The sequence below is a fragment of the Mus caroli genome, unplaced genomic scaffold (assembly GCF_978045245.1).
Source record: "Mus caroli unplaced genomic scaffold, Mus_caroli_1 scaffold_10, whole genome shotgun sequence".
NCBI classification, from domain to species: Eukaryota; Metazoa; Chordata; class Mammalia; order Rodentia; family Muridae; genus Mus; species Mus caroli.
The window spans coordinates 91,434,878-91,459,696 of NW_028227265.1; the positions used below are offsets into that span (position 1 = coordinate 91,434,878).

The 24,819-nt window shown below is 36.9% G+C and overlaps 1 protein-coding gene across 1 annotated transcript in view; it reads left to right on the forward strand.

The window, feature by feature from the left end:
* Window positions 1–238: 238 nt before the first annotated feature.
* Sgcz (sarcoglycan zeta) overlaps window positions 239–24,819 on the forward strand; it is a 1,088,618-nt gene continuing 1,064,037 nt past the window's right edge. The window contains exon 1 of the mRNA XM_021169917.3: window positions 239–1,186. Within this exon, the coding sequence (XP_021025576.1) occupies window positions 1,148–1,186 (39 nt within the window). The 5' untranslated portion in view covers window positions 239–1,147. The remainder of the gene's footprint in view (window positions 1,187–24,819) is intronic.

Sequence of the window (24,819 nt, forward strand, 5' to 3'; positions counted from 1 at the left end):
GAAGCATTTTCCAGCAGAAAACTTAAAATATCTTGAGTTGCATCGTGGAAAGAAATCTTTAACAATCGCACGTCTCATCATTTAAAAATTAGTATTTAAGGTAAAAGCAACGTGACATTTAAACAGCTCAGATCTAATTGGATACAGACGAGATTTAATTGGATGCATAAAAATGATACAGGCAAGCCTGTGTCTCCCTGTGCTTATCCGAGCAAGAAGCTGCAACAGAGTAAGTGAATTAAAATGCCTGTCACCTAGTAGATTCCGGACAGAGGGCAGTCTTTAAGACCCAGCGACTGTATTTGTCTGGCGAGGAAACGTTGCTTTTTGACAGATGAGAGAAATCCCCTTAGTGCTGGCTGTGGAAGGGAGAAGTGAAGTCAGTCACCTGGTGGTGAAGGCCAGTAAAACAGCAAAGCAGGAGGAAAATTGCGGTCTCCCTCTCTTCATTTCGCTCTTTTCTCTCTGTGGGAGCCACCTCCTATTCTCTCAACTCTTTTAGCATAACCTTCAAAGGAGAACGGTCCCTTCAGACTTTATTACCGTCTTTTCCCCACTGAGAGAATACCTCTTAGCTACAAGACATTTTTTAAGTCTATGCAGGACTTCGGGGATCCAGTTATCTTGCCAGGGAAATTGATGATTGCTAATGTCTGAGACTCACAGCATGCTAAATTAGCTACCAGAGTATGCCTGACGGAGGAAGGCTTTTATCACATACTCTTCTCTCCAGTTTGAACACATTTGCTTGAATTTTGCCGCATGATGCTGTCCAGGGAAGCAGCTTTTTTTCTTGGGATGCAGCAACTCGCTGGTTTCTAAGCTTATTGCAGAAGAAAAAAATAATCTGAAATTGAGTGGATTTTTCCCCCTCCTCTGTTTGATTCGACTGAGCTGTGTCGCACGGCGGTAAAGATCAACTGTCCCTAAATTTTTGAAGAAGTAAAACAAAGTGAATTATCATTAATATTTATTTATTTGTATTATTTTTAACCGGTGGAGGCGGCGAGACCACGGAGGATGAGACTGAGAGAAGCTACCAGGGCTTGGAGGAGGATAAAGCTGAGTTTCAGCTGGAAACTAAAAGACTAGATCGGTTCGGGGAGCAACTTGGCCAGTTCCTCTCCACTTCCTTTAGTTTCGCTCCATGGACAGATCCACGGACCTGGACATCCAGGAGCTCAAGGTACGTGGTCCTGCGGCGGCGGCGCTGGCTTTCCGCTCTGCCGCGCTCGCATCCCGGGCTTTGCTCGCCAGCTACCCGGCGTCTCCCGAGTAGTCGCGGGTCCGGATGGACGGCGAGGGGCATCTGGGGCGGGGTGTCCCCGGGAGCAGCGCCCCTCCCCGGGCCGCGGACACACAGGCGGCTGTCCCTCGCCCTCCCGCGCGGGGCTGCCCTCCGCGTTGTTGTTCCGGCTGGAGGCCACCCGGTGCTCCCCTCACGGGTGACAACCGCAGCTGGGCTGCAGGACCCGAGGTCCTCGGTGCCCCGGAGCTGGCTGAGGATACGGAGGTCTCCCCATCTCTACTCGAGGTCGCCCACCCGCTTTCTCGGCAAAGTTGTCCGGGGCCACTTTCTCTCCGGTCCCCGCCCGCCTCTCTTCTGTCCCGCTCCTGCCCCCGTGCGACACCGGGACAGCCTGTTTCCGTTCGTAAATTCGCTGCACAGAGGTGTTTGTGGCCACCACTAGGCAAAGACCCCTTTTTCCTATCATCAACCACACCGCTCCCCAACCCCCCCACTCCCTTGAAGACCACTGCCTTTGGGCGGGAACGGGTGGTGATCATCCCGGGGCACAGGGCCAGAGGAGAGACAAGAGGGGGTCCCCTGCTGGCCTGTCTCCACACGCACATGGAGGGAAGAGCTAATCCTATTACCAGGCCAGGTCTGACGAGCCGGGGAGGGGAGCCCCAGGTGGAAGCGATTCTGGAGGGGGCGGGGCGCCCCTCCCCCGCCCAGCCTCCTGGGTCCCAGACCCTCCCTGGTCTGCTACTGCACCCCATGTGGTGCCCTTCAGTGTTCTCGCCCTACCTGTCCTGAAGTGGCCTCAGTGCGCCCAGGCCACGAATTTGCCACTCTCCTGGTGGGTATCTCTACCGGCAGGGCAGATATGAAAATAAAGAACGAACTTAAAAAAAAAAAATCAACAAATCGCAAAATAATTTAAATGTCCCGCTCACTCTTAGATGATAAAGCTCAAATGAGGAGATGCTGGCGTGTTCAATATGCATACATATTCACCCTACTCCTCCTCCAGTCATTTGGTACATTACCATTCTGCTTCGGGTGGGTGGGCGGGAGGGGGGTTACTAGAGATCTACTACATGTAAGGACTTTGTTCCGGTGAGGACTTTTAAGACATCTCTTCCTGCTGGGGAAACTTGACCATTAGAGGTTTGCTAAGTAGAGTCAGGTAAATGGGTTTGTAAAAGAAGGTGAGTTCAGGATATGGGAAATCCTCTGCAGCTTGCTCTGATGGAGTCCCTAAGCCTGCCCATCCCCAGTGGGTGCGCATGTCACCTTGTGGTTACCAAGCCATAAGAGGAAAAAGTATGTAGAACCCTCTGGTGCTGGGCTGTGCCTTTAGCCCCAGGGAGCCGGGACTGTTTGAATACACCATAGATAGTACTTCAATCCAAGCTTCTGTGTTCCTTGGAGGAGATGAAGTGGGGAAGAAGCAGATTTGATGTTCCAGTTTAAAGTTGGCAAACAAGGTCTTGTGCTTTGGCCAAGGTCACAGTCAATAGACCTTGGCCTGGATGGAAATGTCCTGTTACCTCTCTATTGTATCGAGACAGGACACATTGCCTTGGACTTGAAAAGATCACTTGCTGCAGTCCCCAAACACCCTCATGATTTGAGAGAGGGAGTAGGCTTTACATGAAAAGAATACAGGATTGTGAGGTGTTTAGTATGGAGAACCAAGTAATTTCTAATTTTCCCCCCTTACAATAGTGTATGGCACAAAGAACATTTCGATACAAGAAATCGAAGGAAAACATGTTATGAGTTCATCATTTCCCATGACACCCACCCCTCACCCCTTAGGTTTCTACTTGTGAATTCCTGAGCACATAGACACAACACTGTTTACATGAACAGCAGCAACATGTTCACCATGGAAACTTTTGTCTGGTGTTAGCCAATGACACATACTTAATGCTACTACACATTAATGCTACTACACATTAGACTGTGGGTCTTACAGACACCATGTACTAGACCTTGCGACTGTGCAGTCTCGGGTAAAGGACTAGAAGGCTTTGGTGCAAAGAGACTTTTGAGGATGGCTGGGAAGAAATGAAGGGATGCTAGAAGAAAAGTTCTATGGAAACTGCTGAAAAGTTCTATCAGGTTATATTTCTGTGAGAGTCAGAGCTAACAAGGGAGGGAGACAATGTAGTCAAGCCTTATAAGGGAATAGTTGATGTCATATCTAGAGTACTTAACCTCTGAAAAGCATGTGGTCTGTGATGGTATCACATGGAGGAATGGCTTATAGCAGTGTCTTAGGTTTCTCTGGTGCAAATTATTCTATGACGGCTTTATATTAGACAACCTTCCCTGGTGATCAGTGGACAAATGGGAGTAAAAATTCTTGGGACATGTATGTGGCAGTATCATTTGATGTTTTGATATTTATTATTCCCCTCCATTCCAATGGCACTTTTATTAAGGCATAGCTACATAAACTTTAGTGTTTATGATGCTTTAAAGGGCCTGGAAATTACTTCCAGGCTTTGGATAAATAAGCAAATGTATAGAGTATTATAATAAACCAGTCTAGCTCAGTTTGAAATCATCAGTATTGTTAGAATATTGTGCTAGTCTTCATCTTTGTTTCAGGGTAAACTGTTTTCTCTTTAGGACATTTGGCAAGAATATGTATGTATGTGTATATATTTGAGCCGAGTATGTGGCATTGGTATTTCCTATATGTTGTTCAGTCAATATGCTCTATGAATCAACTGGAAATACTAAAGCTTAGCTTTCGATAATTAGATGTGGAATCATTGCTATCACAATCACAAATACAACATGCATCAACATGCATATTAAGGGATTATGGGTGGATAATTGAGATACAGCTATGTGTGTGAAACTTGCTAATGAAGGCAGGGATATTTTCATCTTCTGTTCTACACAGAAGCTTCTGATGAGCCAGAGCTGTGGTGAAAAGGGACCCAGTTCCCAGTCAAAGAGTGTTGGTCTCTTCTTTTCTCTTTGATCTGTTTCTGTTTGAATGTATAAACTTTGCTCTGGATTTTGCCTCTGTGTTTGTTTTAGAGAAGAGACAACATCAAACAACCCAGAATATGGGTTGCTGTTTTGGAAATGTGGGAGTTAATGAATATTGATATTAGAAAGAGTATCTTCAGCCCTGGAATAGCTCTAGGAGCAGGGCACTGAGTGCCTCTGACGAGTTGATATGTGAGTATTAACTCCAGCTTGTATTGAGCCGTTTCCCTTTCTCCCTTTGAAACAACTGATCTTACAGCATAGAACAAAACTACAATTGATGCCCAGAGTGGTCACTTTAAATTATGTTCTCTACAGGGTTAATTTATGATTATGAAACACTGATCATGAATAAATTATGGTTAAGATTATAAGCACATTGAGTCTTAGAATAACAGGTTCTATTTTCCTGTATTGGTATGTAGAAAGATATGCTTTTAAATGCAAATGATTTATTCTTGGATAATCTAAATTTGCATGTGTATAAGCACCATGAAAACCTCCAAGAGTATATAGTACATTTAATATTATATTTAATATAAGCTTTTGCTTATTTGTTTTCAAGTTTTCTCTAAAGAAAAAACTAGTTAGAAGTTAAAAATATTTTCTACTACTGGAATAGCATTAAAATGTGATTCTATTTTTAAAATTCCTTTTTAAAGACAAAACGGTAAACCAGTTTATCCTGCTATGCATAAACCAACTTTTTAATACGGGTAATTTAATTGTTGAAGTAAATGTGATAAACACAGGCTGCAGTTGCTTAATGTTAGCTCTTTAAATTGAACACAATTTTGTCAGCTAAGAACTTGAAACTTGACCTATATAGGCAAGGCAAAACCCTCCCAGAATGATACAATTAGGCCATTAGGAAAGTACTGTATGAGAAAGAAATGATTACCCAGCAAAAGCTTGCATATATTTAAACAAGTGATTTATTCCAAAATGAAGTCTATAACACATACCATAGTACATTTGTCTACAATTCAATCAAATAAGAGTTTTGGCACTTAGAGGCATTCTAAAAATGATTTTTTTTTTTGTTTCATCAATAAGACACTGCCCAGGAAAGTGGAGCTTGGTGCAGTGTAGGAGGCTTTGCAAGAGTGCAAGTAGGTGGTAGTTTTTATGTTAGTCATTCCATAGTGAAAAATAGTACTCTCCAACACATGCCATATTTTTAGCAACCTGCTTTTTATATTCACACTTTTTGGTTAAGAATAAGGAAACATATATGTGAACAGTGGCTATTTGACATAGCATCTTTAGGAGTTAGAGTTTCTCTCCAGGTGTGTCCAGTGTGAACTTTTTTGATAGCAGGAACTACACAGAGATTTAATGGTAATTTCACTTGACTTTTAATTAGTAAATGAGAACTGTATGCCTTTATGGGAAACAACAGGATGGTTTAAGATTATGTTTTCAATATCAAGCTAACTTCCATGTTTCTTACCTCATATTTTGTGTGGTGAGACATTCGAAGCTTACATTTATATTTTGTAAAATATGTTACAGTATGTAATTTTATATTAGTTATGCCTTAGTCACTTTACAATGTAAGCATACATCAAAGCCTCATGAAGTATGTAATACTTATAGAATATAATTTATATATATATTCATATATATATGATCAGCTCAAAAATAAATTTTCTGAGGAAGGATAGGTAAAGGTTATTCCAGGAAGTGGCTAAGTTATTGAAGAGTAAAATTCTCCTATCAATGCATGTACAGGAATTACCATTTTTTCTTTGACTTTTTGTCATTACATAATTTGTTGTGTGTTTGCTTTACTGTGTGTGTGTGTGTGTGTAGATGTATGAACTGCAGGGGTGCACAGGTGGAGGTCAGAGGCCAACGTGCTGGGACCAGTTTTGCCTTGTGAGTCCTGAGGAATAGAATATAGACTTTTTTAGATCCAGAAATGCAGTTAATTGAAGTGAAGTAAACTTTAAGTGATAGAAGGGAGACATTATTTATAGTTGAACAAAGAGATATATTTAATATGTATGGAAAGAGAACTAGGACAAAATTGCTATTGTGAGAAGACTTGTATAGATACATTTGAGAATCTTCGGTCATTGCTGTCATTAATAAGTTCGGTTTCAAAGCTCCTACTGGCTATTACAACTTTGCTGATCTCCAGACTTTACCAACTGAAGATACATCAAATGTTGAAGTTGCAGTAAAAAAGGATATTTCAAGATTTATAGGCTCAAAATCACAGCTCTGCAAGATGGCTTAATGTTGTAAGACAATAAATCAGTGCACATCTTTTGGGGCATTCCTTTTGTAGGATATTTAGTAACTTATTTCTCATACAGATTGGGATTTCAGGTAAAATGCAACTCAGCAGACACACAGCTTTAAGGTACTTAAGAAAACGAGCATTTGCTCTGGTTCAGATCTCTTTGGATTTTTTGAAAACAGGCACTTAACTTTTGACTTATTAGGTGAGCAAATGCTCACGTAACAAAATAAAATGCTGTAAGATTAATAGTTGAAAATAACCCCTGGTTTGTGATTCTTAGCTTTTAAAACTTTGATAATCAAAGTTACCTTATTAAAAGAATGTAGATTTTAACATGGAAGTTTTACTAGCATATATATTTTTTCTTTGGCTAAGTCTTTTTCATTTGTGAAAGTGAAAATTATGGGAAATCTCATATTTTAAATAAAACTGAGTAGAGGATTCTAAGCTAACCAGAGAATGAACACTTTCAGGGATGGGGATTCTCTCAAACATCATCATACTCCTTCAGGTTCTAAGTATTAAAAACTTGTATCATATGCCTTGGGAGTTGGGAGTTGTCTTGGTATAGACCTAGATAAGTTATTTTTAGGTTGGCTGTAAAAAATATTATAATCTATGGTCATATGTTGTGCCTTTAAAAAGGTATCATAGAGTGCTCCTAAGCCAAGATGAAATATAAAAAATAAACAAACAAACCCCCCAAAATTTAAAAATACAATATTTCTGTATCTACTCCCAAAGGCTCTTATTTCAATGGCAATGCCTATCAGAGAAAGAGAAGCTAAAGTTTAGACTTAGCTATTAATTGAAACATTCAATCCCCACCAACATATTAGAAGCCAGAGATATGCGAAGGAACCAGACCACCCTCTTTCCATCTAAGAGCCTTGGGAGCTTTCACGTGGATTTCTTTCATGGTATTAGTTGCACAGATTGCGTATACAATCAGATATAGTTCGAATCCTGGCTCAGCAAGGCATGAGAGGTAGCTGTGTGTGCAGAGCTCCCAGTTCTCAGGTTTTGCAGGGTAGCAAATCCTTGGGCTGGGAATTGGATTTCATTGTAGTGTTTTGTTGTAATCATTTTTAACCTACTTTAGGTTAAAAAAATGGGTTGAATATTTTCTTTAAAGATACATTGAAAATAATCCCAGTATTTAACCTATTCATTGAAAGTACATCTGGTTAGGGATATTATCAATTCTGCTTATTCTAAGCTTAGAGTTCACCAGAGACACTCTCTAGGACTGTAAGATGAAAAAGTATAAGAAACCTCATGGTCATATGCTCTCTTAATTCTCTGATCTTTGGCTACCTGCTCTCTTGGAAAATGGCAGGTTTATATCTTCTTCAAAGAAAATAATTTTCAAACTGATACATTTAGCACAACTGTTTGCATTCTGCAAGTATTTCTCATCTGAACATCAAGCCGGGTTATGTGATCAATATCATATTTTCATTTGGTGAGTCTAAATTGTAGCTCAGAAAAATCAAAAGGTTAATTTTAAAAATGAAATAATGACTCAATTCTCTGTCTGCTATTTCCACATTCTGTGCTACCCTACATAGTCTAAAACTTGGAGATATCTGGAAGGCATGCCTCATGGAAGAAAAGACTACTTTAACTTTCTTTATGATTAGTGACATTTGAACTGCAATCACTGTGTTTCTTCTTCATTGAGAATAGCTCTTCACTTTGCATGCCTTAAACAATAACAATGACAACAACAATAACAACAACAGCACCAGCAATAACAACCCATTATGTTCATCCCTAATATCTGGGCTAACATACTTTAGGTTGATATTTGGTAATAAATCCAATAGTAAGGATGGAAGCCTAGGTTGGCTCACATGTTAATAATACCAGGAACTGGAAGGTGAATGGAGGGAATCAGGACTTCAAGTCATCTTCAACTTTACAGTGAATTTGATGCCAACCAGGCTACATGAGTGTTTATCTCAAAGAAGTTCCTTTTAATGTGATAGATGGCTAATAAAGTGAACATAATAGTTTTATAACCTTAACACAACTCTGAAAAGTTAAATCTTATATAATTATTTTAAATATTTTCTCCACTATTTTACTTTTCATGTTAGTACAAATTTTGATTTTGTTAAAAAGGGTAAATTAAATTCGACTCATAGCAAGGGTTTTCTATATTGGATTTTTTGTACATTCAGTTTCTGTTTTAAAATTAATACACACATATACAAATATGAATTATCATGTACTTAGATATATGAAAAGCAGAATTCTGAGAAGATCATTAGATGATTTAATCACAATGAGGCTAAAGACACCAATGGAAATTCTTGATATTTAACTAAATTAAAATACATGCCTATAAAACAAATTTGTTTTTAAGTTTTGACACAATTTTTTAATATTTTTTCTAATTTTGTGAAAAAGACTTTTATGTATAAACTCATAAAAGCATAGCAGCGTATTGCTTGAGAAAGGCTTTTCTTATATATTCATGAGAGATCGATACTTAATACGGCTTTCTGAGGGCATTTTCTAAACCTTTTGAGTTGAAGTATTTCTAGGTCAAGCAGATGTGAATAAGCACATAACATTTATTTCCTTGAAGAATCATCACTTTGTAGCTGCTCCCCACTTTCCCTATCAGTGCTGGAGGCTGCCGTTCTTCTGAAGAGCTCTCCTTGGAGCAGCAAGGTGCCTGTCACTGCTGCAGTATGACTGCTTCTGTGATGAGAAGGCAACAGGATGAAGCTGTTCTGAACTTCAGAACAGGATTGGGTATCTAATTGCTTTATGCTGCTCTTCCTCATAGAAGCATCCTGTGTAGTCTTTGCCTCCATGGAATCAAAAAAATGGCTGTCAGCCATAAACATTCTGAGTTGTGTCTGAACTAGATAAAAACGAAACCCTTAACTCTGGGATAACTAGAACTATACTATACTCGCCTTAGCTAGACCTCTGATGCTCAGTTACTAACTCACACATAATCATGTTCTGGTTTTCACATGTGTTGATAATCTCTCATCTTTCCACATAGTGGCTTCAAAAGATACTATGTGCCCAGTATTTTAAAAAGAGACTTTGAAACTTTGGGGTGTGTGTGTGTGTGTGTGTGTGTGTGTGTGTGTGTGTGTGCATGCGCGCGAAGAAAATGCAAGTTCAAGGAAATAGATTGTTGCCTTGAGATTTATAGAATTGTGTTTGAGCTTTCTGCCTCTCCCTCAACATGAGACATTTTATCAAGTTTTAGAAACAAAATACATTTCACTTACCTTAAGCAGCTGCTTGGTTATTTAACTTTAACAATCCTTTTTGTCCTAAAACTGACAATGTCTCCATCTGATATTGATACCCTTTGCATTTAGCATAAGGGCATATTTGTGTTTCCATTCTAACTACTTCTCTCCTAATCTAACTATTGGGCACATACTACAGTGTTTCTAGTCTTCTATACTTTCATAAGTAAGTGTTTATTATAAACAAATGTATATGTAGTTGAGATTATAAGGCTCTTTTGCTGTGGCACCATAATTTGTAAATTTTTCAGCCATGAAAACCATGCCATACTGTTACATATATCTTGCAAAAGGCTTCAGCCCTCTATGAATTTTCCTGTTTATCAGACGTAACAAACTGTAGGTGCACAGTTGGAATGAGAACCCTATGTCTATATAGGTATGCCTGTGTGTCATTTCACTATGCAGAAGCTCAGGAACTTTGAAACCTGTTTGCCACAAAGTGAAATTCTGTGTGACCTTGGACTGACAGTCTGATCTGGAACACTGACTTTCTGAAACTTTTTTCCTATTCAAATGTATTCTGATATTAGTCACTATTTCACTTTTCATTGCTTTCAAAGTTGGCCTTTGTGAAGAATAATTACATATACTGCCCCATCTATGAAATTCTAATGCTCCTTACTTTTATCTGATGTGGAAACATTGTTTTAGGAGAAGCGAAAGTAAATAAACCCATCTACCTCAGCATTTTGTTTAATGTTTTCAAATCCACTTTATAAAAATCAATGTTTTGATCTGTTGATTGCTCTAGGCAACAGACACAGAATTTATTTCATCTCATCAACTTTCTCAAAGTTCATATGTTAGTGAGTCAGGGTTCAAAGGGTGAGGACTTCCATGTGCTTCTCCTAATGATAAGCATCCTCATTAAATCACCTCTGAAAGAAGTTATAGCCATTTAGTAATGACAGGATGTGAAATCACAGTGGAAACAATTAAATGTATCTTAGGTGTATACAATGGAGCTAAGTATATTTTATACACTTCTAAGTCAGGTCATAATATGTAACTGCCTTCATCTTTATAAATACTATTCTGTAGCATATACTTATTTGATTCTCTCTCTTTATGAACGAGAGTTTAGAGTTAAGATGAAATACACACTGAACTAGAGTTAAGATAAAATACACACTGAACATTTCTTTCCTTATGAAGATGATTTTTCAAACCTTTTTCTTGGTTCTTTGTGGATTTCTCATCATGCAACCCAACCCGACCCATCTCCCTGTTCCTCCAGATCTGCCCTCCACCCTCACAACTTCACACAAAAGAAAAGAAAAAGAAAGATCCCAACTACTCTGTCTCACCATGAAAGCTGTAGTGTGTCACACAGTGTACCATTTGTTCACTCATCTGTACTTGCAAATGTTCATTGCAATAAGTCATTGGTATGCTTCAAGGCCTCTCGTTCCTGCTATACTATCAATACTGAATCCTTACCGGGACTCACTCTTCTTGGATGTCCTGTTGTTGCCCATGTCATGGAGATCCTGCAGCTTTGGATCTGTAGGGCCAGCTCCTTCCCCTGCTCCTGCAGTTCATAAGTGGGATAGATGTTGGGATGGGCCAACTCAAAGCCCTGGATCTGAGCCTGAGTTGAAGCTGAGTTGGTCAGGTTTTCAGCCCTTCTGCACCCTCTCCACTAGTGTGAGATCTTCAGCATCGCCCCAGTCAGCTCACCCAATATGAAAGCCAGCAAGGGTTCAGAGCCAGCTCTTTACTTCTCATGCCCTTGGGCAACACCCAGCCAGCCAGCAGGGCCAGCTCTACTATGTTTCCCAGGCAAGGTGCAGGACCTACTCTCCCTACTGCTGCAGCCAGAGAGAGGCAGGGACTGATCTGCTCTCTTGCTTTCATGATATTGGGACTAGCTGTCCTGAATGCCATAGGCAGGGTGGGGGTAGGAACATCTCTTTCTCACCCATGCCAGTACAAGGCAGGTAGTAATTATTTTGGACAAAATACATTTTATTTTTATATACACTTGACATAGGTTTCAATAACTTTTAAGAAGACAATGGGAAATTAAGGAATGGAAACATTTTATAGGTAATATAGTAAAGTGGTATTTTGTATTTTACCTTGATATGAATATACTTCTGCATTTTAACATCATCTGAAACATATGCTTAGACTTAGATTTTTGTCTTCTTTGTCTCTACTTTCTGATGCTTAGAGAGATATGCTATTTGCTAAATTTGTAAAATGTGATCATTAAATGTTATGACACTCCTTTCAAGCATATTCAGGAAAATCAGAATTCAAAGACTGAAATACAATTTTTCTATCTGTTAAGTTATTGACAAATAGTATCAAAGTTTAAACTAAGCAAGATGATAAGCTGAAAATTCAATGAAAAATTATAAATATTTACTGTAGCTTACAGTTGAACTGAAAGAAAATGATTCTAAGTAACCACAAAAACCAAGAATAAACACTGCTTCTGTCCCATAAGAATATTTTCCCACACTCTATCATGCCCCTTGATTTTTAATAATCCAGTGTCTAAATTTTACATTAAAAGACCTCTGATTCAGTGCTGTGTTATTGGCTATAAGCCTTTAAGCTCTTGGCATATACATTATTGAATTCTTATTGAGGATTTGACAGTAGAATATTTTCAAATGTATATGAATAACAGGAACTCTTAGGTATCTGTGCTGTCACTTTCAGAATCTTTTATAGGTTATGTTCATGTTTGCTTCCTACCACTTCTGTTTTCTGGGAGTTTGTTCTTGTTCAGTTTCTCCTTCCTCCTTGCACACAGTTTGTAGGAAATCTTAAATGCCTAAGTAATTACACAGTGTTAGCAGCCAGCTCTCCTTTGAGCTTCCTGGTCTCTGCCACAGAGTTTCACAAACTTTAGAAAGCTCTGTCTAGATGTTTCACAACCATCCTCTAGTTCACTGGGTTTTAGCATTCACTCAGGCATCAGTTCTCGGGAGCCTTCTCTAGAGCCATTGCTTTCTTCATCCTCATCCTACTCCTCATCACTTTCTGTTTGTTTTCTTCTTCACAGCTTTTGTTAAATGAAGCAACAGGCCTGTGTTTGTTACAGCCTCTCCTGAGAATCATGTGTAGAGCTCTTGCAGTACTGGTGGTCATTATAGGGCCTGTAACATATGAAAAATAAGATTAATATAAGGAACCGGGTCAGTATCACCACCGAGGGATTTAAACAATCTTGTCTTCTTTTTAATTTCAAATAAGTTAACTCAGAATAAGTTGGGAAGGAATCGACACTGAAGCACAAAGGCTGTTCCCGAATCTCAATAGAAAGAGATTTAGACATTTCTGAAAATGCCTGAGGGTACTTTGTAAAAGGAAGAGAAGAAGAACTCTGGAAAATAGTCCCAACAGTAGCCAATTATCAGCCTTGACAAGATTCCTCCCACTGAAGTAAATGAACACATATTCTTTGAAGATGATTATCAATTTTCATTTTATGTCTTGGTAAAATTCTTGCATTAAGTGTTCACAGAGGCTACAACTTTGGTGATTGCCTGGCTGATTTTCTGTATGTTGGGCACGGTAATCAGGGCCCTTATAGTTCAGTTTATTAGCTGTTTCTTAGAATATGAGAGCGATGTCTTCTTAACATGGCTGGAAGATACTATGCTAACACAGTAAGTCTGATTATTCAGCAACAGTGAGGCTGATCTAGATTCTCCACGAAGCCAGGCAAAGTGTTGGAAATCTGAGCCAAATGAACTGGTTCTGTTAGCTACCTGAAAAATCAGTCTGTATCTGGCTTTGTAATTTTTGTATCCATTTCCTTTGGTAGAAATTAGAGTATATTGTGTGTTCTGTGACAATAATCATATGACTTATAATTGTAACGTAATATAGGCATTCACAGAACAAGGTAGAAATAAGTTTGCAAAAATCTAACTGAAGTTTTGTGCTAAGAACAATGCCCCGTGTGGAGTTTCCTATGAGACTGTCTGACAAGAAGGGCTGGTAGCCTGTTTATGGCTTCCTCTCTCCTTTTAACTAGCCTTGAGCAGCCTAATTCCCAACCCATCCACGATTCTACCTTTCTACACATTATTTGAAGAATCAAACAGTAGTATATTCCTTATCTGCTTAAGTTTTATGGTTTATTCTCTGTTGCTTGTTTATTTTAATCCCTATTCTTCAGCATCCTACAGCATGATCAGCATTATGTTGACATTGCCCATTTCCAGGGTGTTCCCAGTCCCTAAACTTCACTGAACAATTAATTTCTTCTTGATCATTCATTTCTTCTCTCTATCTTATAATACTATCTATGTATTTGCTAGATCACATCTTTAATTCTTTGCCAAGTGATTTTCTACTTATTGATCAATAACTCTTCTGAGGAAGAGACAATTAATAATTTTTCTACCTCTTCATTTCTATACACTGCATATTGCACCATATAGTTTTTGGTCAGTTTCAGGGTGAGGTGGGAGGAGAGAGAGAGACAGAGAGACAGAGAGAGACAGAGAGAGAGAGACAGAGAGAGAGACAGAGAGAGAGACAGAGACAGAGACAGAGAGAGAGACAGAGAGAGAGAGAGACAGAGAGAGAGACAGAGAGACAGAGAGAGAGAGGAAGTGGGTGCTGTTTCATAATAACCTTTTTATTAATTGTTTTATTTCTTTACATTTCAAAGGTGAGAACTTTTATAATATTCTTTTAAACATGTGAAAATATTTTTTTTTTGTGTGTGTGAATGTTTTGTCTGCAAGTATGTATGTACGCTGTGTACCTGCAGCAACTGTGTAGGCCAGAAGATGGTGCCACATTCCCCTGGGATTGGAGTTATAGCCCACTGTGATCTGCATGTAGGTGCTGGGAATAAAATTTTGATCCTCAGAAAGAGCAACCAATGTTCTTTACTGCTGAGCTGTCTCTCTAGCCCCACATAATTAAATATTCTTATAAGGTTTGTTTAACATGACTTTAAGACCAGAATGCAGTCAATAACTGTATGGGTTCTGAATTTCCTTGAAGCATAAACAGTTACGTTTTTAAACTTGTACTGAACCTGTTCATTGAATTTAATCTTATTTTGTTGTTTTAATTTTATAAATTATATATTTTTGCTTTTTAAATTATGAAATGTATGTGGTTTTTTTTTCTTGCTGACTTATTTTAGCAATAATTTGTGGAAGACGAAAGTTTCAGTTATGAGAAAGAATGTTATTCATTTAAGCCTGGCCCTTGGTTTGTTTATTACTTGGTCCAACATATTAGCTAAATGTAGCATAAATGGTGCTTACTGCAAATTAGTAATGATTAGTTACTTAAATTCATGCTTTTAAAAAGTTTATTACTATTTTATGATATTGTATAAGATATTGTCTTTTGGCAAGTGGAAAATTATCCCTTTGAATTTTATGTGTACAAGTTATGAAGTTCTATGATAAGATACTATGGAGAATATATTTGTAGCTGAGAGTTTTCTTATTGCAAATGTCCCATTACACTGAAGATTTTTAGGATTTTATTTTGATTTTTTTTAATAATTCAAGGACTTTGTAGAAATTCTTTCCTAGAGTCCATACTTGTGAGTCTGTTTTTTGAATTAGAGAGAAGCAATCCTATATAAACTCAATTTTATATTAGCCACAGGCTAGAAGAATTTTAGGTGTCATGTGGTTTGCTTTATGTGTTTATGGAGTGGAAAGTAACTCATGTGGTATAGTCCGGATTCTATAATCTCTTGTCTCCAGGGGAAAAACAAGTCCCCCAATTGACTCAAATTTCTATAATTATTTTAGCTTAAGTGGGTAGGAGTTTTTCTAAAGCTATGTGCTTATTAACATGTAATTATATGCAACTGAATTTGAACACCAACAGTGATCAAATTTACTTTTCTCTTCTTTATGGCTTTTAATTTTTGATTGAGACCAGTGCTTTTTTTTAACATAGAATAATGTTTCTTTTTCTAATTTACACACACACACACTAGCATGCATAAACACATACTCACATACATATACAAATACACACTTACATACTCCTACACACAAACACTCACATATACACAGCCACATATGTGCATATCTATCTATCATGTATTCTATCTCTCTCTCTCTGTCTCTCTGTCTCTGTCTCTGTCTCTGTCTCTCTCTCTCTCTCTCTCTCTATGTCTCTCTCTCTCCTCTCTCTCTCTCTCCCCCCTGTCATCTATCTTTCTAGATACAAATTCTGACTTTGAGTTTTTGAGGAAAATACTGTTACTATTTATCTAAAGTTTTTTTTTTTGTTGTTGTTGTTGTTGTTTTTTTACTCTAGTTGTATCCTTGTATTTCCAAAACTAAATGCTTAGAACTTGACTTGTTATATTGAAAATTCTTCAGAAATTTAGCCTGTAGAAAATCATTCTATTTGCTACACCTGGGAGCTTTGATGTCTGTGTTTACTCTCCTTTTGGCTCCAGTTAGGCACTTTGGTAGAAGGCAGGAAAAATAGGCTTGCTATTTTATGTGTGATTCTTACACTAAATGGAAGAGAACTAGGTAAAATGTCTGGAGTAGGACTGCATGGACATCAATATCAGTTTATCTAAACACATCTACAAAATCAACCTATTGTATTTTATTAATGTATATTAAGTTTACACAGAACTTATTATTACATTTTCACATGTGCTTATAACATGCTTTGACCATATTTACCTCTGGTAATTAATATTTTTTATTGGAACATATGTTAATTTCTCAAAAAATTCTAAGTTTAGCATATTGTTCTGTGATTTCTCTCAATATTTGATTGCTAAATAGATTTTAAAGTCCCTGTATTCTCTTTGCTCTTTAAATTATCTCAAAGTCTGTATCCATTTGTTGCAGATATTGTATAACCACACAATTAATAGATAAAGAGTTTTGCTTATATATTCCTCTTCAAACTATCCTAAGTTAATTTTATACTTGAAAAACTATTTATCCCTGGCACCCAATTTTTTGGATGAATATTTGTTGAATTAAATATCTGTGGATAAAAATTGCTTTTCAATGCTCACCTTACTAAAGTTTTTTTTTTTTTTCTACAAGGTCATCATGATATCAATGCAAATAAGAAATGCAAATGGTTTGTATGTCCTGAAGAGATTTCTTATTAGTTAAAAACCCTTGTTTCATTCAACATTCATTTAGATGAGGTTTACATTATGCAGCATTCATGGCAATCATTCGCCTACTCTGGCTCCTAATAATACTGGCATTACTGCATAAGACATTTAATGTGATATGAATAAAGACCACATCCTGAAATACAATCCCATCACACTCTAACAGCCATGAAAGACAAAGAACACCCATCCCAGGTGACCATCATATTGAATTTAGCACTTCTTATTCTGGACAAGTAAGTAAGAAGAAACAAATGATAATGTGTGCAAACAGAATCCATAGTTGAGTCTCTGTACATGATGCATGAGGGTTACTACATCATATTGTTTATCAATATATTTAACCTTGTTTGTAAAACCGAGATTGTTAGTTTATATTTTCTACAAATTACATGCTTGTATGGCTCCACAGTATATATTAAAGCAAACTGTCTTAAACTGATAGAAGAAACACTTTATGGAGAGACATATCATGACAATAATTCCTATGTATGCTCTCAGTAAAATTTACAAACTGTTAAAACACCGAAAGAAGGGCACTTAAGTAGTGAGTGAAGACTATTATATGTTAGGCTAATGTTCTACTACTAGATGAGTGCCTTGCGTTAAAACATTCAATACATGGTTATTAGGTAGAATGTAATTTCAGTATAGGGATTTTGGAAACATTTTTAGCTCATAGAGAACTTGAGAGTTAAATGAGTTGTCATCTACTCATTGATGGTTAAAGAGAAATGCAGTCTAGCAAATTATGACATGCCAATTCCAGGGCTTACGTAGCTTTGCTCAGCTTTGAAGCTGCATTTATGTGAATTATTTCAAACTCTCCTTGTGAGCTACATGACTTCTGATGAGATAGTTATCATTTAAATGCCATCTCCTTCTAATGGTATATGGAGATTAAAAGTTATTCCTTCTGCATGTAGATATAGGACTATAATAAGATAGTTATTGAGTACATTCATCAATCGTTGTTAGCATAGACCTATCAAGCCATTATTAGGTGTTATTCCATTATTATCATTAATGGCTATTTAAGAGGGCAAAGGAGAACGAGTAAAACAAGATCCTAATATTAGAAAAAGTAGGCATACTTCCCATAGTTCATAGTTCATGACCTGGGAAAAGAATCTGATGAACTTGCTATGTGGGACAGAACTGGCACATGGGCATACCAAAACCTTTCCTGGCATGAGGCTTTGATCTTTGCACAGTTCTGTGGTAGAACTAAATCTAAGTGCTTGAGTTTAGTATTATCAAATGCTCTCTAAAGGTTCTTAACCGCCTAAAGGCAGCTTTTAATTTTAAACACCGAGAAAAGTCAATCAGCCTCTACCTAAAAATATGCATTGGAATGTGTTTTGCATGCATTAAAATCTAATTTCACATCTCACCAAGTTTAACTACTTTTGTGCTCAACTAGTCTCACATTCTTGGTATTTTATTTATTTCTAATAGGGCACATAATCTGCTTTACCACATATAGCTCTCATATAATTATTTTTATATAAGTTTTTTCAGAAATATTTTTGTTTTTTGAGGTATTTTTAATTGAAAATAGATTATTCTGTCATAACAGTACATCCCAACCAGAATTTCTCCACCCTCCAGTCCTTCCAGCCGCCTCCGCCCAACTTCTCCTCTTCTCCAGATCCATTCCCCCTCCCATTTCTCTTCATAACAAAGCAGGCCCCCAAGAGAAGACAACCAAACAAGACATAACAAGATACAACACGACAAAGCACAAGCCCTCATATCAAGGCTAGATAAAGCAACCCAACAGGAGAAAAAGAGTCCCAACATCAGTAGATATTTTAAATTTTAGCGTCCTTTATAAGGAGCGTAAGAAAAGTTTCACAGTAAAAATAAATCTCTCAATCCACACATAATGAGAACTCTGAGTAGAAAAGCAAATTTTATTCAAATATGTTTACATGTATGACAGATGAGCTCCGTTTTTCAAGGTTTTTAGTTATTTATTCGTGAGCTTTAGAGACAGGATCTCCTTTAGCCCAGGTTGCCCTGGTATTTACTATGTTGCCAAAGACAGCTTTGACCTCCTTAGCCTTCCCTTTCAACCTCCTGTGATGTTTGCTCTATGACATGGAATTTATTGCATGTATATTTAGTAAATTAAAAATAATTCTGGCCGGGCGTGGTGGTGCACACCTTTAATCCCAGCACTCTGGAGGCAGAGGCAGGCAGATTTCTGAGTTTGAGGCCAGCCTGGTCTACAGAGTGAGTTCTAGGACAGCCAGGGCTACACAGAGAAACACTGTCTCAAAAAAAAACAAAAAAACAAAACAAAACAAAACAAAACAAAAAACAAAAACCAAAAAAAACAAAACAAACAAACAAAACAAAAACCAAAAATCTGTTCGTGGGCTGCACATGTGGCTCTTTGTAATTCATAGAACTTTGTTTCTTAAGCCTAAATCGCTACTTCTTGCTTTTCCTAGAGAATTTTACCTTTTGTGAAACAAAAGCAGACAAATAATATTATATATGCTAACATTTAAAAGCTCTCAGTGAAAACAATGCTCAACAACAACAACAACAATAACAACAGCCAATCAAGTAAAGTTGTAGGTCCTGGTGAGCCTTGCCTCATCCTCTGGTTTTGAGGTAAGAATCTAGGGCCTTGCTATGTGGGTTGGCAGAGTTTGATATTACTAGAACTCAGATGAAAATTATCATTGAAATTTCTAAAAATGGTAATTTAGTCTAATATCTGTCCCTACATTTTAGTAAAAGTGCCAACTACCACACTGACCAGTGTTTCCTATCCTGCTGAAAATGACAGAAGCCAGGGGTGATGTCAGAAGAGTGGACAGAATCTATCAGTTTGTGCCCTTACCCCCAACAAGAACCAAACAGTCCTGAGCTGACCAGTCAGAACCTTCCCTGCCACCTATCTTTATGTTGATTTCATGTTTAGTTGCGGTTGTAGCCAAAATATTCACCTTCATTATAGCATGATATAAGAGAAACAGTGCAAAAACGACAGTATTTTGTTCTCTCATAGTTCTGCCACTCTGTCACCTTGTAACGTTGTTTGTATTGCAGTTACAAGTAAGATGAACATATTTTGTCCTTGTGCTGGTTAAAGGCACTTGACATTCTGAAGGTAGAATTACAGGAACATGATCAGATCTTTTTCTATTTATTTATTTTTTAATGGTGAATTGGTAAGAGCAGGTAAGAGCATATCATCCTTTGGATATTTTTTCAAGAACTTTAGCATATTTTTACAGATCACATATGGTGCTATTGGTAATTCTTAGATTTATATATATATATTTAGAGTAAACTAAATTAGTAGACAAAAGTACATTTTCTTCAAACTAGCCATATCCTTTCTTCCAACCATAGTAACAAAGAATAAAATTAGTGCTCTGGACCATTGTTAATAGCGATGTATATGACAGGAGATGTGTTGTTCATAAGATACTCTGTGACATCAGGCCCTCCTTGAACTAGCAGGAATATAAGAAGTGTTCTATTGATGAAAATAGTCTCAGGGAACTGGCGAGTATATTCTCCTGGCACTGAAGTAGAAGGAAGAAAAATTACATTTCTATCATTGGATTACAGTTTGTACTCTTCTGTTACTCTTTCAATTTACATAGAGATGACTCAAGACTTTTTCATTTTAAAAAAATGAGTTTCATCTATTTATTCCTAGTGAAGGTATACATGGCCCTAAAAACATTCTTCTTTTGTGCAGTACATCCTGACTGCCATTTCCCCTACCTCCACTCTTCCTAGCACTCCCCTCCACCTCTCCTCTCCCCAACATCCCCCCTTCCTCTCTCTTCAATAAAGAAGCAGACTTTTTAATGGCTGATAGGAGTCCCCCTTCTCACCCCCAAACTGATTAGGATTTAGCAGAGTGGTCAGGTTGCTGTAGTTCAGTTTATATTACTCATCGGTGTCTTTTTATTAAGACTACAATATCTTCTACTTATGTGGAAGAAAAGAAGCCATAATTTTCCTTAAAACAAACAAAATATGCTAATCAGTAGTCTCTCATGGTGTCAGTGGTCTCATATCCTTTGGCCTTGGCTTATCCTAATGTCATTAGAATAATTTAGTTGTACAACTTCTTTAAACAGAAATGGGAAATCTGTACTTATTAAACAATTCAACAGTTACTACAATAAATGGTTCAGCAAGAATCTAATTGTTTTATTCAGGCAACATCATTTCCCTAAAGCATTAATCAATTTTCTTCTTGGGGATACCAAATCAATACATATTAGAATAAAACAAAATGTGGGCAATCTATATAGATGCACTTTCTCAAGGTCTAAATAGTTTGATATACATGTATAATGTCCACATAGTAATATTTGAAGAGCAAAGATGATGTTCACTGTAACTTTAATCACCACAAGATGCTACAATCCACTTCAGTTAAGTAAGAGACTTGTAAACTAATTTCTCACAGTGTTTTACATATTCAGCAATCCACATTGTCATTACTTAAAGATGAAAAGAGGGACTTGTTTTGAGATTGCATGCAAACGCACTTGCTCATTTAATTAAGGAGGCATGGAGATGAGCATGTGGAAACAGAATCAAGCTTAAGATTGTGTTTTACATGTTGTATCCTTCACTAGTTTCATCATAGTCTCATTATCCGGAACTTCTCTTTTCTTCCTAATTGAAGGCACACCTGCTCTTCCTTTCTTATTGAGTTTGCTGTTTTCATTTGCTCACAGCCTCTCTAAAGACCGATTGGCAGATTATATCCTTAAAATTGCTCCTTCAGCAGCCTGGATAAGGCAATTATCTTGGAGAGGGGAAGTGAAGTCAAAGTGTTCAAAATTCATGTCTGAGTTTTCTTAAAAATGACCTCTACAAGGAATATTTCTCCCTTAGGAAGATAAATCATAATGTGAGCTCCTTATGATGCAAGGAACGAGTATGAGATTGCACAGAGAGACGTGCATGTCTAGCATGAGCAAATGTTCCTGACAGAACCTAAGAAGCAATTAAGAGCTGCACAGAGGTTTTTGATTTCAAATTTAATTTCAATTAGCTAATATACTAGACATTATTTAAATGATTTATACTCACAGACACATTAAAGTTGGATGAGTTAAAATTAAAACAAATAATCCTCAATGACTATTAACATCTAGAACATTTAATGAAAGAAATGGTATTGGGACAGCCTTTGAAATGGTTTAAATAACAAATAGCTTGGACAAATATATATATATATATATATGTTTTTATTTTTTGCAATAATTATTTTAGAATTTAGGAAAATGATGTAGCCACTTTTGTGTTAATTTCCTCACTTTCTTTACCCTTTAATGGATGATTTTAATGCCATCTCCAGTGCTCCAGTTACCTTAAGTAAAATAGATGACATATTAGAGGTTTTGGCCTCACTTAGTATGTTAAAGTGGGAATGACCTCTCAGCTGCTATGACTGCATGCAGAAGATCAAGCTTGCACCCATTCCGTCCTGGAAGGAGGAGGAGCTCAGAAAGGTCTACTCCTAGCTATTAGAAATTAGTAGCTTCTGCTACCAGGGTAAGTTTTTTTTTTTTTTCCAGGAATAATGGCGATCAGTGTTCTAATGAATTACTTGCTAGCCATGCACATATCAGAGTACTAAGTGGACTGAGTGGCTTTTTAAAGGAGAAAGAAGACATGAAGCTAGGAGGGAGAGAATGTGGGGGGAAAGAGTGAAAATTGAACGGGATGGAATGGGGATAGATTTTCAACTATGTCCTTATTTACTTTTACCTTATATCTTAGCCCAAATTTCTTAAAGTTATCTAATAAATATTCAGGGGTTGAGTTACTTTTGCTGCAAAAATATAGTTAAAATCTTACAAACTATATTGATTTAACCTAAGTTATATACTTATCTCTAATTTCAAAAATTATTCAAAATACAGTTATGACAATTTTACTTATTTAAATTTATTCTTCAACTTTCCCTTTATATACCTTTAAGTGTTCAAAGTTGTCATTAAATGTATATTTAAGTACTCAATTCTGTCCACTTTTGTTGATGCTATAACTTTTGTTATGTTCAAAAAAAGCATTTAGTGATAAACATAAGAATGGAATTGATAGAGAAAACATAAAATGCTAAGTGAAGCTTTCTAACTTCAAACTGTCCATTTTAACCACACAGTGATATATATATATATATATATATATATATATATATATATATATATGTATATGTACACACACACACACATTCAAAAATATAACTTGTTCAGTCCAAAATCCTACTTATTATTTGGCACTGGACAACAACAAATTGGTGTGCTCTTCCCTGGGGAGAACAACTGAATTTGTTCACAGCCTTTCTTAGTTGTCTAAAATTTTCTGTGCAAAATTGGTGCCTCATCAGCTCTTTTTTTTTTTTTTTCATCTCATCTTGCAAATGTTCATTAGTGTAATACTTATTCAGCTTGCGTGAGGATAGTCATGTTGATGAGACTTTATGGGTGGATCTTCTGACTTTAGTGGGAGATACAATATCACAGAAAACTCCCTGATTATCTGGCTCTTGTAGTATTACTGTACCCTCTTCAGCAATGTTCCCTGAGGTTTAGGAACTCTGCATTTTGGATTTGGTTTTGGTTTTCTGTAGTAGTCTCCCTTGTTTGCAAAGTAGTTTTCTTCACGTAAGGTAGAGGTCACCCTTATCTGTGGGTATGACTGCAAAGTTAGTGTGTGTTGGAGAAAAGACCTAAGAAGACAGCAGAGGGCCACTCTGCACTAAAACAGTATCAAGGCTAAGTTTAGGAATAAGCTCAAAAAGCTAAGGAAGTTTTTGATGGGGTGGAGTTCTAATGGATAGAGTGGAAAGGTTGAGAAGGAGCGGAAAGGAAGTCACTAGGAATTTATATAGGATGGTATACCAGGGGAAGATTGATCCAGGAATGATTACTGCATCTATTTAGGTGCTTTGAACTGTAGTGCTTTGGGCTGTAGCATTAGAGTTCTTACAATTCCACATCAATACTAATACAGTTTATTCAATTCTAGTGTTAATTTAGTATCTCAGTGATGGTAGAATTCAAATTTGTTTTATTCGCCTAAATAGAAATCTGTTTTTATTGCCTCTTTGCTCAGGATTGTCCTCTTAGAATCATAAATATCAGTTAACAAGCATTGGATTTTCAGAACTTCTAGTTCAAGGGGAAAAACCACCAACCAACAAACCAAATGAACAAAAATGAATGTATTTTAAATATAAGGGAATACCTCTCAGACATATCTCTCATATAATAGCTAATATAATTTTAATTGATCAAAATTATTTTATGACTGAAGATACAGCCATGCCTTAATTAACTTAGAGAAGCAACTGTAATTAGCTAATAGACATATATATACATCTTATGGTAAGGTGGTACAACTTATCTTTGTAGTAAGAAAATAACAATACATTTCCTTATGTCATAAATAGTATCTTATGTTTATTGGTGGTCAGAAATAAAACCTTAAAAATGCAATTGTTTTTATATAATTATTGCCTTTTTATATCTTTATGGCTTAGAACAATTTATTTAGGTAGTTTATTTTTATTATCATCTTCCCCCTCTATCTCTCTGTTTTTCTATGTGTATCAATATATACACATATGTATGTTGTGTGCGTACATCTTTGTGTACACAGACATTCCATAGGAAAGTGTTGGCTATCTTACTTTATTATTCTCTACCTATTTATTTGAGACAAGTTCTTTCCTAAACATGGAGCTCATTTGTTGTCAATTCTTGGTCTTAATTTCTAGGCAAACACAGTCATTCTGAGAAAGTCCTGTGCTACATGTATCTCTTGTAGAATGTTACCTATGTTTTCATATAAGGCTTTTAATTTCTGGTTTTAAGTTGAAATATTTGATTTACTTGGAATGTGTGTGTGTGTGTGTGTGTGTGTAGGTGTGTGTTTATGT